Source organism: Hypomesus nipponensis, chromosome 9 (genome assembly GCF_054491055.1).
Source record: "Hypomesus nipponensis isolate SF chromosome 9, ASM5449105v1, whole genome shotgun sequence".
Lineage (NCBI taxonomy): Eukaryota > Metazoa > Chordata > Actinopteri > Osmeriformes > Osmeridae > Hypomesus > Hypomesus nipponensis.
Window position 1 is genome coordinate 24,051,917 of NC_140369.1, and position 13,393 is coordinate 24,065,309.

Below are 13,393 nucleotides of genomic sequence, written 5' to 3' on the forward strand. Positions count from 1 at the left end.
TAAATGTAGTGTGGAAATAAATGTGGCCTGGAAATACATGTGGAAATAAATGTGCCGTGTAAAAGTCCCATGAAATAAATAAATGTTGTCTTTACAAAAACGTCATTTTGAAATAAATAAATGTATTTATTTATTGATGTCGGTAAATGGATTCAGCTACAGAATTTATTCCATAGCCATATTTATTTATGTATGTATTTATCTATTTATTTACCTATTTATTTATTTATTGATTTAATTTTGACTAACTTGGCGTTCCATACCATGGTGCCCCCCCCCCCCACACAAAAAAAAACAAATACACACTCAACTTTCCTCGCCATGGGTGCCCTTTCCTATCTCAGTGGCCTGACGAACTTTGACAGTAGGCTAGGTAAACTTTTCGAAAATGGCCTCAAAAAGACAACAGGAGTCAGGGGCAGAAAAATAAATAAACTGCGAGATGATGCCCGTGCATCACTTTCAGGTAAGTCCATGTTTAATTATTGTTAAATACGGGAAATGTGCTGCTAACTTATAGTTAGCCTATGCATACACCTCGAACTAGCTGACGTTATTGCTAATTTTAGCACACTCAAATATGTTAGGTGCAAACTAAATTTAGATTTTACTGTTAAACATTATCTGTGCATTTGAAATAACTGACGCCAGCTAGATGTTACTTTACTGTACATTCTATGATGCTTTTATATTTGATTGATCAAATAGTTTTTAAATGAGTAATAAAGGTGGAGAGCTCCTTGGCTGCATGCTTTCAATTTTAAATGTTTATAATTAATTTGGAAAACCATGCTAAGAAACGTAAGGGTGAGGCTGAAAAATTAAGAGACAAAAATACATCACCTTCACTAGACAAGGTTTTACCAATTGAAAAACGGCTGTTGATTTTACATATTTTGTTTATGCTTCAAAAACTATTATGCACTCAAATAAAGGCCCCAAAATTTTGCTCGCGCGCATTGCGCGCTCGTTTAAACTCCATAACTAGCATCATATCAAACACAGAATGTGGATGCATTGACAGGGCAGCTGGGGGGGGGGCATCATAAAGGAATTATGCGTGGGGGGGGGGGTGCCGCCGCCATCGACGCGGGGGAGCAGCATTTCAACTCTGAGCCCCTCCCGGTTGACCTTGCTTCTTACCCCTTAATTATTGTATGCGCTCACAAAGAGTTGGGTCTTTGTAGGCGCGTCCCATGATGGAGCGCCTGGAGGGTGAGGAAAAAGGCCATATTTGTAGTTCACTACCACATGATATTGTAGTTTTTTTATTCTTCAATATTGTGACCGTGTTACAGTGTTATGAGATTCACTGTTCTACAGTGCTATGTGATTTTGTGACGATATTCTAAAGTGCTGTGTGATTCTTGCTGCAGTAAATCATAAGAGTTGGCTACATAGCCTACAGTTGTGAGATTTGTTACAGATACTTTGAATTCAGATACATTGTAATTCAGTATGGGTAATCTAGCTTCCAGTACGGGAGCGATAGAGACGTTGTTATTCCAGACCGTTATATGTGTGATTTACATGGAATTCAAGCAGTGTCAAGTTTTGAGAGATGGCATGCGTGGATTAATCATGACCCAAGACATTGTTTTCCGCTGGAGGGAACGTTTGATGTAAAAATATTGGAGCTTTAAAAGGCCATTTTGAAAGACATGGAAACAAGTCGGACGTGGAAACAATATTACAACTGGCAAATGTTGATATGGTTAACTGAATCTAAGACATATGTGGCATTGTCTTGAGAAAGTACAGTCAGATCAAGCTAAAACTGATTCTGATAGAATGCTATAGTCTTGAGAGACAGAGACGAGATGAACAGAAAAGTCATTGTTAAAAAGTGATCAGACTGTCATAGAGTGAGGGAACTCAAGATATTGCTTGAAGATGTTAACATGAAGTTGCTTGAGCAGACTAATAGGGCAAAAATTAATTGTGAGAAGTCAATAGTTGTGAAACAGGCTGAAGGTAACTTAATTCTCAAGTGAAACAAGAGAGTCTACCTAAGATTTGTAGCCTATTTACCGATGAAGAAGATGATGTTGTTGCTATAGCTGTGGCTATACAGAGACGAGCCAGAGACAGTGAAAATGCATTATATGGGGAAGCAGTGGGTCAGGTGCAGCTAGAAAAGTACTTACAAGAGAAGGTCGAGGTTCATATCACAGCAAATATGATTGCTGATGTCAATCAGGACAACTGTAACTATCAGTTGAACCCCCAGTATAAATGAACCCTATGTATGCATATCCAGGCCCTGATGTATGACAGCCTCTGTACCTTTATCGCCCATGGTCAGTGACTGAGCTGAGGGAGCTAGGAAAGGGATTTCCTGACATGAGAGGACTCAGCACTTTCTAAGAGAATTGCAAATACCTATCATTGCTAACATACCTACTTGTATTGATTTGAATCGAGGGTTATAGGGTGAACTCCAGCCTGGTATGTTGAGAAAACTTAAAGCATACATTTCTGTTGGTGTTTAATGGTAGTAATACTGGAGGAGTGGTGCTTGACTGGAGCAAAGTCTATGATCGCAAACAGAGAAAATGTGGGGATCCTAAAGATTATCTGGAAAGACTTACTAGAATGTTTTTGAAAAAAAAAACACATTCTGATTGTACAGCAGCTGCATTCCCATGCCACTTTGTCATGTGTTCATATGTGGATTGCTTCCAGATAGAAGGTAAGAAAAAATAAATTTTTATAAATTGAGAAATTAATAACATTGCGAATGAATGTCTTACATTTAAAGGAAAAGGAGAGCCAGGGGCAGACAGCAAGGGGAGTAAGAGATAGACAGGGATATGTGCATACTCTGTAAACAGATACGCCACAGGGAAAGTGATTGTCCCGGCACAGTATAGTACAGTCAGTATCCTTCAGTCACGTACTCCATACTACTGCACTCAACCCCTTCCGTTTACTTCAGAACGAAGAGCTTGCTGTGGCTTGCTGTGGCCTGCTGAAGGACACTCAGACAGTAAACAACCACAATCATTATAATAATAATAATCAAGAATTGGTGGAGGCTGTATCTTACTTTTTTTTCAAGTAAGATACAGAGCTACTAGGTCAGCCAGTTCAACTGTAGACAGTACCCAAAATCAATGAGATGGTAGTGGTAGTTTCAGGGGTCCCGGTGGACACAACTGTCAGTTAGCTCTTATGGGTGGATAGATGGATCTTTGAATGATGATGTATTTCTTTCAACTATGGGGTGTCAAATAAATCTGTTTGAAGTGAATTTGTTGTGCAAACTGAACAAAAATGATATGCACTACTGATTTTCTTGTCAATTCCTTAGGATAAAGAACACTTGGCCTAGCAATCCCATACACATCCCCCAGCAGTGGAATGCAAAGATTTTAGCGACCGCAGATGTGGCCTTGCTAGAAGCTGGGCCTGAGCTCCTGTGGTCCACACACGCTAATCATATTGGGCGCATTAAGAATGCTACCCCAGTTGTTATCATTGTTTGTAGTACGACTGTTGAGGACCGTACCTCAGTATGCTAGTGATAGAGAAGTAGGGAAAGGTATTGTCCCAGTTATTGATGCTTTATTGAAACAAAGAGTCATAGGCAGACTTTAGGTCAATTTGATCCTTTAAGGTTAATCAAATACTTGGAAGTTTATTATGGGTTTATAAGCTGGTAATGCCTGTGTTATACATCCTGTTGTGCCTAACTCTGTTAAGATACTTAGCAAGTAACCCTGTTACTTTGTAGCTGTGTGAATGACTATTGGTTGCTTTTCTTCTTTGTTCCCATTGCAGAAGAGAGCCAGTAACTGTTTGCATTCACGTTTCGCCAGGTCCACTATACATTTCAGTTGTACCGCAGGAGTACACTGAATCACCTAAGTTGTTTAGTCAAGCATTATGAGAGGACCTCCAGGAGGTCACCTTTGCAGCCGGCTCTACTCTGGTGCAGTATATTGATGACCTTTTTGATATGTTCCAAGAATTTTCCCTCTTGCCAACAGGACACTATTGCTGTTCTACAAGCACTGGTTGAGAAGGGCCACAAGGCCTCAGAGGCAAAACTGCAGTTATGGTCTTAGGATGTCATGTATCTGGGCCATACACTCAAAGGTACAGAGCGTCTATTGATGCCTGATAGAGTGGAGGCCATCCGATGGATACCGAAGCCTAGAACACCAAAACAACTCAAGTATTTTCTAAGTTCAGCCGGGTATTGTCGTTAGTAGATCCTTGATTATGCTGTGTTGGCTAGACCTCACCTTGATTTAAGGAAGGAGACTGATACTCATTTGTTGTGGAAAATTGAAGCTGATGAATCATTTGTATCTCTCAAGCAGGCCTTGGTCCAGGCGCCAGCTCTCGGACTGCCAGACTACACCAGGGTGTACTGACCCAGCAGCATGGTCATCTTAAGAGGCCTATCGCCTCCGTGAGTTTCTTCTTTAGATACTGTGGCAGCAGGTTTTCCCCCCGTGCTTACGAGCAGTCTGTGCTGCGGCAACATGTGTGGAAGCAACTTCAGATATAGTGCTGGGGCTGCCCTTGGAAGTGATGGTTCCTCATGCAGTAAGTGCTCTTCTGTTACGCACCAAAACTCAACACCTGTCAGCCACTAGAGCTACAAAGTATGAACTGTAATTGTTGACTCAAAGTAACATTACATTCCATAGATGCCCCAGATGATGGTGAACCACATAACTGTGAGATGGTTGACGATAAAGTGCTAACACCCAGACCTGATACGTTTGACAAACATATGGATAATGCTGAACTTGTGTTGTATGTCGATGCATTGTTCCCTTGGTTGGCTCGCATGGCACACGGATGTGCCCATACAAGCAAGGGGGGTATGGTCTCAATAGTAAATACAGATTGGTTTGCACCGTGTTTTTCCACAAAGGTCTGAGCAACATTGTGCTCAGTGTCATATTTACCAGCAGCATAATCCCGGAAAGGGACCAAAGAGAAGAGACCCAGCCCACCCACCACCAAGTGGTCCTTTTATCAATTTACAAATAGATTTTATGCAGATGAACAAGTGTTGTAATTTTGAGTGTGTACTTGTAATTGTTGTCATGTTCTCGAAATGGGTAGAAGCCTACCCATGTCGGAAAGTTGATGCTACCATGGTAGCCAAGATTTTATCATTAGAGATGTGATCTGTAGATATCCTCACAAGACTGTCCAGTGATAGAGTGATAGGTCAAATTGTTCAGGAACTTTGATAAGCGCTCCAGATCAACCATCATTGCCACTGTGCCTACCACCCACAGTGTGCGGGGGCAGTGGAGAGGCAACATGGAACTTTGAAAAACAAACTAGCCAAGATATGTGAAGAGACAGGCCTGAAGTGGCCTGATGCACTTCCACTAGCTCTTATGGCCATGAGGTCCACTCCCCAGAGGAGGAATGGACTTTCCCCACACAAGATAGTTGTCGGGAGACCAATGAGATTGCCTGTCTCTCCCACTATCATTGACACAGATGGATATCCACCAAATGGATGATACAATGTTAAACTTTTGTTACGCCCTAACTAGAGCAGGCAGGGTTGTCCGCTGCCTGAGCTACGATGCAAGATGAGATCCAGACATACTGACGCACACACCTGACAGACATTTACTGATACTGGACGCACAAGTCCACAGACATCGCATACATGAGCCACACCGAGAGTCACTATTACACGCTCCCAATTATAGTGATGTGAACATTGAGATTCATCATAATGCACACATGAAGAACAATCTGTACAACAACACCTTACCGTGGACAGAAAAATGACTGGACCAGCATTAGAGGGGACAGACCTTGCAGAGTTTGTGGAGTCCCAAGCACCCTGGAGGTTGTCCAGGGATATCTGTCCCTCTGTCAATGGCTGATATGTGTAAGGTTAAGAAGTGGCTGGTATAAGGTTGGATGTAACAAATCTGACTGTTCTGTGGAACGAATCAGTCATCTCTTGAATATGCCCCATCTGCATGGTTATGTGTATGGCACAGTGGTACAGTGAGAGTGTTGGAGAATAATACATGTAAGGATACAGTTTCTATGTATGCTCACCCTCTACTGGATGATTTGAAAGTTCCATTGTATCTGAGTTCAATGTTACTTGTCCTGTATACCATTTGGAAGGGTGACATTAATTCCTGATGTTGTTAACTATGCTATTCATACACCTTTAGCATACTACAGAAGATGTAGTAAATGGTTAATTGAATGTTTAAATAATTATGAGAATTTAGTTGAAAAAATACATTTAACCACACTGTGTTTATGTAACAGCCTGTTGCATGATTGCCTGTTGCAGATGGACCTGTAAGTACTGTATAAGGGCATCCCCATTTTGGCTTCGTCATGCAGCTAACAAGGGCACCATGTGGGGATGTGGTAAGAGTGCTTATTATTTCCTGCCGGCCGACTGGTCAGGAACGTGTTACCTTGGGTTTATTGTAGGAGCCCTCAGACCTATAGATGGGTTGCCCCTGAACCCCTTGCCCAAACATTGGTGGCACCGCCACAAAATAAGTATTATTAAAGCAGATGCTAATAATCTGGGATCACGTGGATTCAATAGTACCTCAGTCACTTGTCACGTTTTCAGCTGCCATTTTCCCTGTGTATGGTGTTATCACTGCCTTTAGAGATATTAGGAGCTTTGCACTAGGGTTGGAGTCTACTGGTAATGAGACAGCCAAAGCATTAACTACGGTTTCTTCTGAGATGAAGGCCATGAGGCAGGTAGTGCTACAGAACCCTATGGCATTGGATTATCTGTTGTCAGCTCTGTGATAGGTCATGACTGATGTATTTTTATCCCAGATGAATCTGCTAATATCCCAAATATGCTCACATTAAAGAGAACATTTCAGCTGTGGGGGAACTTGAAGCTTGGAATTGTGCTGACTGACCTCCTCGGTTGGGGTTTCTTTTTCGACTATTATTCAAATGGGAATCACTGGATAGGGCGAGTTAATCGTTGTTGTGCTGATTGTGGTTTGTGCTTGGAAGATGTGCACTTTCTGCTGTGTACAGTGCTGTGCAGTAGGCTCTCGGAAGCATGCCAGTAAAATTATGGTAGCCCAAATCAAGCCACAGACAAAAGCAAGCAAAACTGATGACTACTGTATTGCCCTGAGAATGATGGACATGTCTGATATGTAATCTCAAGTACTAAGTGACAACTGTCAGAAATATTAATCTATCAAGCATTGCACAGTCAGTCGGTGAACAAGTTTAAGAAAGCTTTATTGCTTGCGGCCGGCCCACAAGGTGACAAAAACATCACACGCCATTATTCTACAAAGTTTGTCTGCTAGCATGTTGTGCTAGCTAGCTATTTAAGCAGCCCTGCTCTTTACAGTCATTGGTTAAGACAAAGGCATGCAAATGTTCCATGGCTCTTCTTCATTGGCACCTTTTAAAGACCTGGCGTGCGTGTGGGCGTGCGTGTGTGTGTGCTTGCGTGTGTGTGCGTTTTGACCCCTGTAAGCTTGACCACAAAACCCCTCCGCTTAGTGTCGGGGTGCTGTTCGCCCTGTCGGGTCTACTATACATTATCCCTTACAAAAGAAACGTTCTAATTTCCTGCGCTTTCAAACAATCAGTGGAGTGTGGATAGCAATGGCAGCTAGCTTGCCTCTAGTAAACTGCTTTTGAATTAGCCATGCCCCCCTAAATTAATATCGAACTTATTTACGTTTTGGTGGGCTTATTTTCAGTTATCAGACGGTACTATTTAAATCGCAATTCCATCTGAAATACTGCTAGTGACAACGTTGTTACAGTAGCTAGCTTGTTTCAAAGGGTGTTCTTAATGAATCATGCAATATGAGTAGGCTAAATGCTTGAAAATATCACTAGAAGGGAAAACTGACCCACTTGAAACTGAAGCAAGCAAGCACACCATACAATTTCTCCAGAAATTGTACCCTCTCTAGTTATTTTTACAAGTTGCATCGGAAAGTCATCAATAGGCCTACTAAGTATCTTGATTTGATCAGTAACACTCCTGAAGCTTTAATGTATTTAAATGGTTATCATGAAGATTTTGATCTCATTAGGCCTACAGCTTACCATTCTTTGTCAAGAACGGTCTGAAACAAAATCCTGTATTTACCTCAGTGTATTCCCTAAATGCTTTGAGCTGTGTGTGTCATCCAAAAATACTACCAGTGGAACGAGTTCTGTTGTTATGCCGTATTAATATTACAAGGGCAAAATCTGTCATTAATGGTTTAACCAAAAGAAAGAATTTGCTGGAAGGGAAATAATGGTAGAATTTGTGAAAGTTAGTGTAGAAAGTTGTGTCCAGTCAATCTTGAGTCTTATGTAATGAGTTTGTGTGACAAAGACAATTGGTTCAGTTACAAATGATGCAGTTCTAATGATGATGCTATTCAAGCTAGTTTTAATTCACTCAACAAGCAATTAATTTCCAGAAGTGATAAGTTGCCATTTATTCTCCACTTTTTTCCGGAACTTTTTATGATCTAATGGATTCTTAGGGTAAAGAAGGTTGCAGTCTAGAAGACATTCTTTTCTCAGAAAGCCAACGAGAGAGAGAGAGAGAGAGACAGACAGAGAGACAGAGAGACAGAGAGAGAGACAGAGAGAGAGAGAGAGAGAGAGAGAGAGAGAGAGAGAGAGAAAGAGAGAGACAGAGAGACAGAGAGAGAGAGACAGGGAGACAGAGAGAGAGACAGAGAGAGAGAGAGACAGAGTGACAGAGAGAGAGAGAGACAGAGAGAGAGACAGAGAGAGAGAGAGAGAGAGAGAGAGAGAGAGAGAGAAAGAGAGAGACAGAGAGACAGAGAGAGAGAGACAGGGAGACAGAGAGAGAGACAGAGAGAGAGAGAGACAGAGAGACAGAGAGAGAGAGAGAGAGAGAGAGAGAGAGAGAGAGAGAGAGAGAGAGGGAAAGAGGGAAAGAGAGAGACAGAGACAGAGAGACAGGGAGACAGAGAGAGAGGGAGAGACAGACATAGAGACAGAGAGAGACAGGGAGACAGACAGAGAGACAGACAGAGAGACAGAGATACAGAGAGAGAGACAGAGAGAGAGAGAGAGAGAGAGACAGAGAGAGAGAGAGACAGAGAGAGAGGGAGAGAGAGAGAGAGAGAGAGAGAGTTCTTTGGGTCCACCCTCTTTGACAGGATGTAGTCATCAGGCAGTCTGATAAACTTCCTGGAAGCCTCCATCCTAAGTCACATAGAGAAATTTAGCATCTCATACTTCCTGACCAAACTCTGTTCTACTCTCCCCTAAACTTTGCAGTAGTGCCCCAGTAGTGGAGGGTGTTACCTGTCAAGTGAGTCCAGCTCCTCTCACTCTGAGCGCATCATCTGGCCCTCCGCCCGTTTCTGCTCTCTGAGCAGCTTTTTACGGATTGCAGACAATTTACAGAGGACTTCCTTCTTGTACTCTGGTAGGCCGTCTGACACACATACACACACATACCAGTTACAACTAATGTACAATGTGTTGGTTCTAGTTATATGGAACATTTTGTGTTTGTGTGTGTGTGTTACCTGCAGCTCTCAGCTCCTTCCTAACAGCTGGGACAGAAGGTGTCTGGGATTGGAGCCCTGAAAGAGAACCCGTCTAAAAGGTGTGTGGGGGGAAGAGAGACATCAGTTTCTACCTGTTTTCAGACCATGCTCTCCATACTACGTTTATGGTTTATACAAGCGGTAACCTACAGGCATGGGGGTGGTGGGGCATTTCCTGTCCATGCTGGGGGGACTGGGGGTGGACTGAGGTGCCCTGTGTCTCTTCTGGAGGGTGGGGATGGGGGGCGAGATCTCCCTTTGCATCTGCAGATAGACAGTAAGATGGGGATCATACTGATATTTCTGTTGGTTCAAATCTTTCTAATAAAGTTTTGTGGTCCTCTCACCTCTCGAATGCGCGCCTGTCTCTCTTTCTCATAGCGCATCCTCCCAGCAGCAATCTCCTCTTCCTCCACCTTTTTTGTCCTCTTCTCCTTTGCGAGACGGACCAGCTCCTTGTTTTTGGCCGTTTGCTGTTGTAAAAGGAGAAGACCAAACTTGATTTAGCTAATAACGGCTGAGTCACAAGAACACTCCTGAAAGAGAACACTCCTAAGAGGTGTCTGTGAGGGAAAGAGACATCTGTTTCTACCCGTTTTCAGATGATGCACTCCATAGCACGTTTATGGTTTATGCAAGCGGGTAACTTACAGACATGGAGGAGGTGGATCGTCTGCTGTCCATGCTGGGGGGACTGGGGGTGGACTGGGGGGCCCTGTGTCTCTTCTGGAGGGTGGGGATGGGGGGCGAGATCTCCCTTCGCATCTGCAGATAGACAGTAAGATGGGGATCATACTGATATTTCTGTTGGTTCAAATCTTTCTAATAAAGTTTTGTGGTCCTCTCACCTCTTGAATGCGCGCCTGTCTCTCTTTCTCATAGCGCATCCTCCCAGCAGCAATCTCCTTCTCCTCCACCTCTTTGTTCTTCTCCTCCACCTCTTTCCTCTTCTCCGCTGCAAGACGGACCAGCTCCTTGTTTTTGCCCCTTTTCTGTTGCAAGAAGAACACCAAACTTTATTGAGCCAATAACAGCTGAGTTACAAGAACATGTCACACTCGCTTAAAATCGACCCTTACGTCAAGTGTTTATTGTCCACACCATAAAAATCGAATTCTACTATCAAGATTGTTCAGCATTGTTATTCAAGAGTGTGTGGTCCACATAAGATAACTTGTATACTGTATATTGCAAACGCATATACAGTCATTTTTGCCAAATCCCTCTTAGCCCATCAGTGCCCAGCTGACCTCCATCTCCTTGAGTTTTCGGATCTCCTTCTCCTCGTCAAACTCCCTCTTTATTTGAGCCCTCTGCTCTGCCAGCCTCCTCTCCTCCTTCGCCTCCTCCAGACGTAGCTTCTCCTTCTCCTCTGCCTCCTTAAGGTACTTCTCCTCAATCTGGACAGGGCCCAAAAGGTAAACGGTTTGTTATACAAAATCATGTACCTGTGTGTGTGTGCGTGTGTGTGTGCGTGTGTTTGTGTCATCCTGCAAATCAATGGCTTGTTGAAGCTAAAAGACCCTATAGCCACCAGAGGCCAGGGTCTTGAAATCTAAACAGAACACATCCCAAACCATACCACACAGTACCTGTTGTTTTAGGGCAAGCTTATACTTATCCAGTTCAGTGAGTTGATGAAGCGTTGGCTGGTTAGGAAACACATTTCCTCTGGCATACATGGAGGTCTGGACAGGGGCAAAACCTGCAAAGATAAAGTAGAACAGTCATGTGCATTTTGTGTACGTGTGTATTACATTTGCGTGAAATGATGTGATGTCTGCAGTGTGCCAGCTGGTGCAGTGACTGTCTACCAGAGACTGTGTTGATGGGAGGCAGTCTGTCCTCTCTCGGGATGGGCCTGGTGGCTTTTTTCAGAGAGGTCTCGGGGTTCAGCCAAGCTTCCTCATTCTGCTTGTGCATCTGCTTCAGGTCAGCTAGACAGGCAAAGTACAGTCAGACACTATACACAGAAATATCTGCCATCAACTGAACTCCAATCAACCTATGCAATCCTGTAGGGTGAGCCAACATGGAGTGTAAGTGAACCATGCTACAACGTACTAATGAGGTCCCCTTGGGTGTCTCTGAGGGGTGCGCCGCACCCTCCCCGGCCCCATGGGTCATAGTTTTTTATTTCGGCCTCCAGCTTGGCCTCGGCCCGGTCCCTCTCTGCCTTCTCCAGCCTCCGGCGCTCCTGCTTCTCCTGGATCTGCAGGGATTCAAGGTTACAAAAGAATTTGGTGAGGAATACTGACTCGCCTGGCACTACATGTACCAGAGGTTTGAGGATAGACACAGTCAGCGTACACTATGACATCATCATGAACATGAGACTTTCAACTTGCACAACTCGAATAATTAGTCCTTTGTGAATAAAGATGGTCTTGTATTTACCTTTATCAGGTTATAAAAGCATAATGATTATTTCATTATGAAACAGAGTCGCTAAAGGCTCTAAATGGAAAGGATCCCCTTTGGGAATTAAAGTAACGTATAAAAAACATAAATCTACTTTGATGTACAACTGCTCTGTTTCATCTGACCAAAAGGCTACCTACTCCCTTTTCTCTACCCTTTCTGTTAAAAACCTTACATGCCACCATCACAAGGTCCACCTTGAAATTTCAGTCTCCATATCTCAATTTTAACCACAACACATCAAAGTTGATGAAGAACATTCCATGTTCTACAGTTCAGTCCACATTGTGGTGAGTTTGTTCTTTCAATCCCGAAACATTATCTATGAGCAGAACTAATTGCATTTGGTGTATTTTGGTACTGATTTCCAACTGATAGAGGTGGGGGGGGGGGGAGGAGGTCACCTGCTGTTCCAGTTCCTCCTGGTATGTTGGCGCCCTCCTCTCATCAGGCTCCACCCTTCCCAGTCTGGTGGTCCTGCTCTCTCTATAGGGGGGTCCACCCTCATCAGCCCAGGGACCCCTGCCCTCGGCCAGGTGGTGCCCCCAGTGCGCCCCTGTCTGCTGGTTAGCCAAAAAACTCCTGGAAATGTCACTGGTCTGGACATGATCAGAACCTGCAAAGATGAAATATATTACAACCATGTGTATTCCATGCACATTAGTGTATGTGTTATCTGCAATGTGCCAGCTGGTGCAGTGATTGTCTACCTGAGACTGCGTTGATGGGAGGCAGTCTGTCCTCTCTCAGGATGGGCCTGTTAGCTTTTTTCAGAGAGGTCTCGGGGTTCAGCCAAGCTTCCTCATTCTGCCTGTGCATCTGCTTCAGGTCAGCTAGATAGGCAAAGAACAGTCAGACACTATACACAGAAATATCTGCCATCGATTGAACTCCAATCAACTTATGCATTCCTGTAGGGTGAGCCAACATGGAATGTAAGTGAACCATGCTACAACGTACTAATGAGGTCCCCTTGGGTGTCTCTGAGGGGTGCGCCGCACCCTCCCCGGCCCCATGGGTTGTAGTTTTTTATTTCGGCCTCCAGCTTGGCCTCGGCCCGGTCCCTCTCTGCCTTCTCCAGCCTCCGGCGCTCCTGCTTCTCATGGATCTGCAGGGATTCAAGGTTATGAAGGAATTTGGTGAGAAATACTGACTCGCCTGGAACTACATGTACCAGAGGTTTGAGGATAGACACAGTCAGCGTACACTATGACAATGACATGAACATGAGACTTTTAACTTGCACAACTAGAATAATTTGTCCTTTGTGAATAAAGATGGTCTTGTATTTACCTTTATCAGGTTATAAAAGCATAATGATTGTTTCATTATGAAACAGAGTCGCTAAAGGCTCTAAATGGGAAGGATCCCCTTTGGGAATTAAAGTAACGTATAAAAAACACAAATCTACTTTGATGTACAACTGCTCT

At 43.6% G+C, this 13,393-nt stretch overlaps 1 protein-coding gene and 1 long non-coding RNA gene across 3 annotated transcripts; one reads left to right on the forward strand and one right to left on the reverse strand.

Annotated features, from left to right (window-relative positions):
- Positions 1-377: 377 nt before the first annotated feature.
- LOC146273590 (uncharacterized) lies at positions 378-10,187 on the forward strand. The gene is made up of 4 exons (XR_014766692.1): positions 378-466; positions 9,268-9,418; positions 9,528-9,601; positions 9,924-10,187. It is a non-coding gene; the product is annotated as an uncharacterized LOC146273590 (long non-coding RNA).
- Positions 9,274-11,472, reverse strand: LOC146273591 (uncharacterized). Of its 2 annotated transcripts, none has more exons than XM_084706072.1 (8): positions 11,357-11,472; positions 10,793-11,247; positions 10,391-10,534; positions 10,194-10,307; positions 9,890-10,015; positions 9,693-9,806; positions 9,522-9,594; positions 9,274-9,427 (listed from the first exon to the last, which is right to left on the reverse strand). In XM_084706072.1, exons 2-8 carry the CDS (start codon positions 10,796-10,798, stop codon positions 9,318-9,320), a joined length of 687 nt encoding a protein of 228 aa, XP_084562198.1. In that variant the 5' UTR covers positions 10,799-11,247; positions 11,357-11,472; the 3' UTR covers positions 9,274-9,317. The 2 variants fall into 2 exon arrangements, with proteins under 2 accessions (XP_084562198.1, XP_084562199.1); XM_084706073.1 differs by having other exon boundaries at positions 9,276-9,415.
- Positions 11,473-13,393: the final 1,921 nt, after the last annotated feature.

Excerpts from the sequence above, each read along its gene's own strand:
- LOC146273591 (XM_084706072.1), bottom strand. Across the intron at positions 10,016-10,193 it reads GATCCACCTCCTCCATGTCT|CAAACGGCCAAAAACAAGGA; the intron begins GTAAGTTACCCG and ends CTTTTACAACAG. Across the intron at positions 9,595-9,692 it reads GCCCCACCACCCCCATGCCT|ACGGGTTCTCTTTCAGGGCT; the intron begins GTAGGTTACCGC and ends CACACCTTTTAG.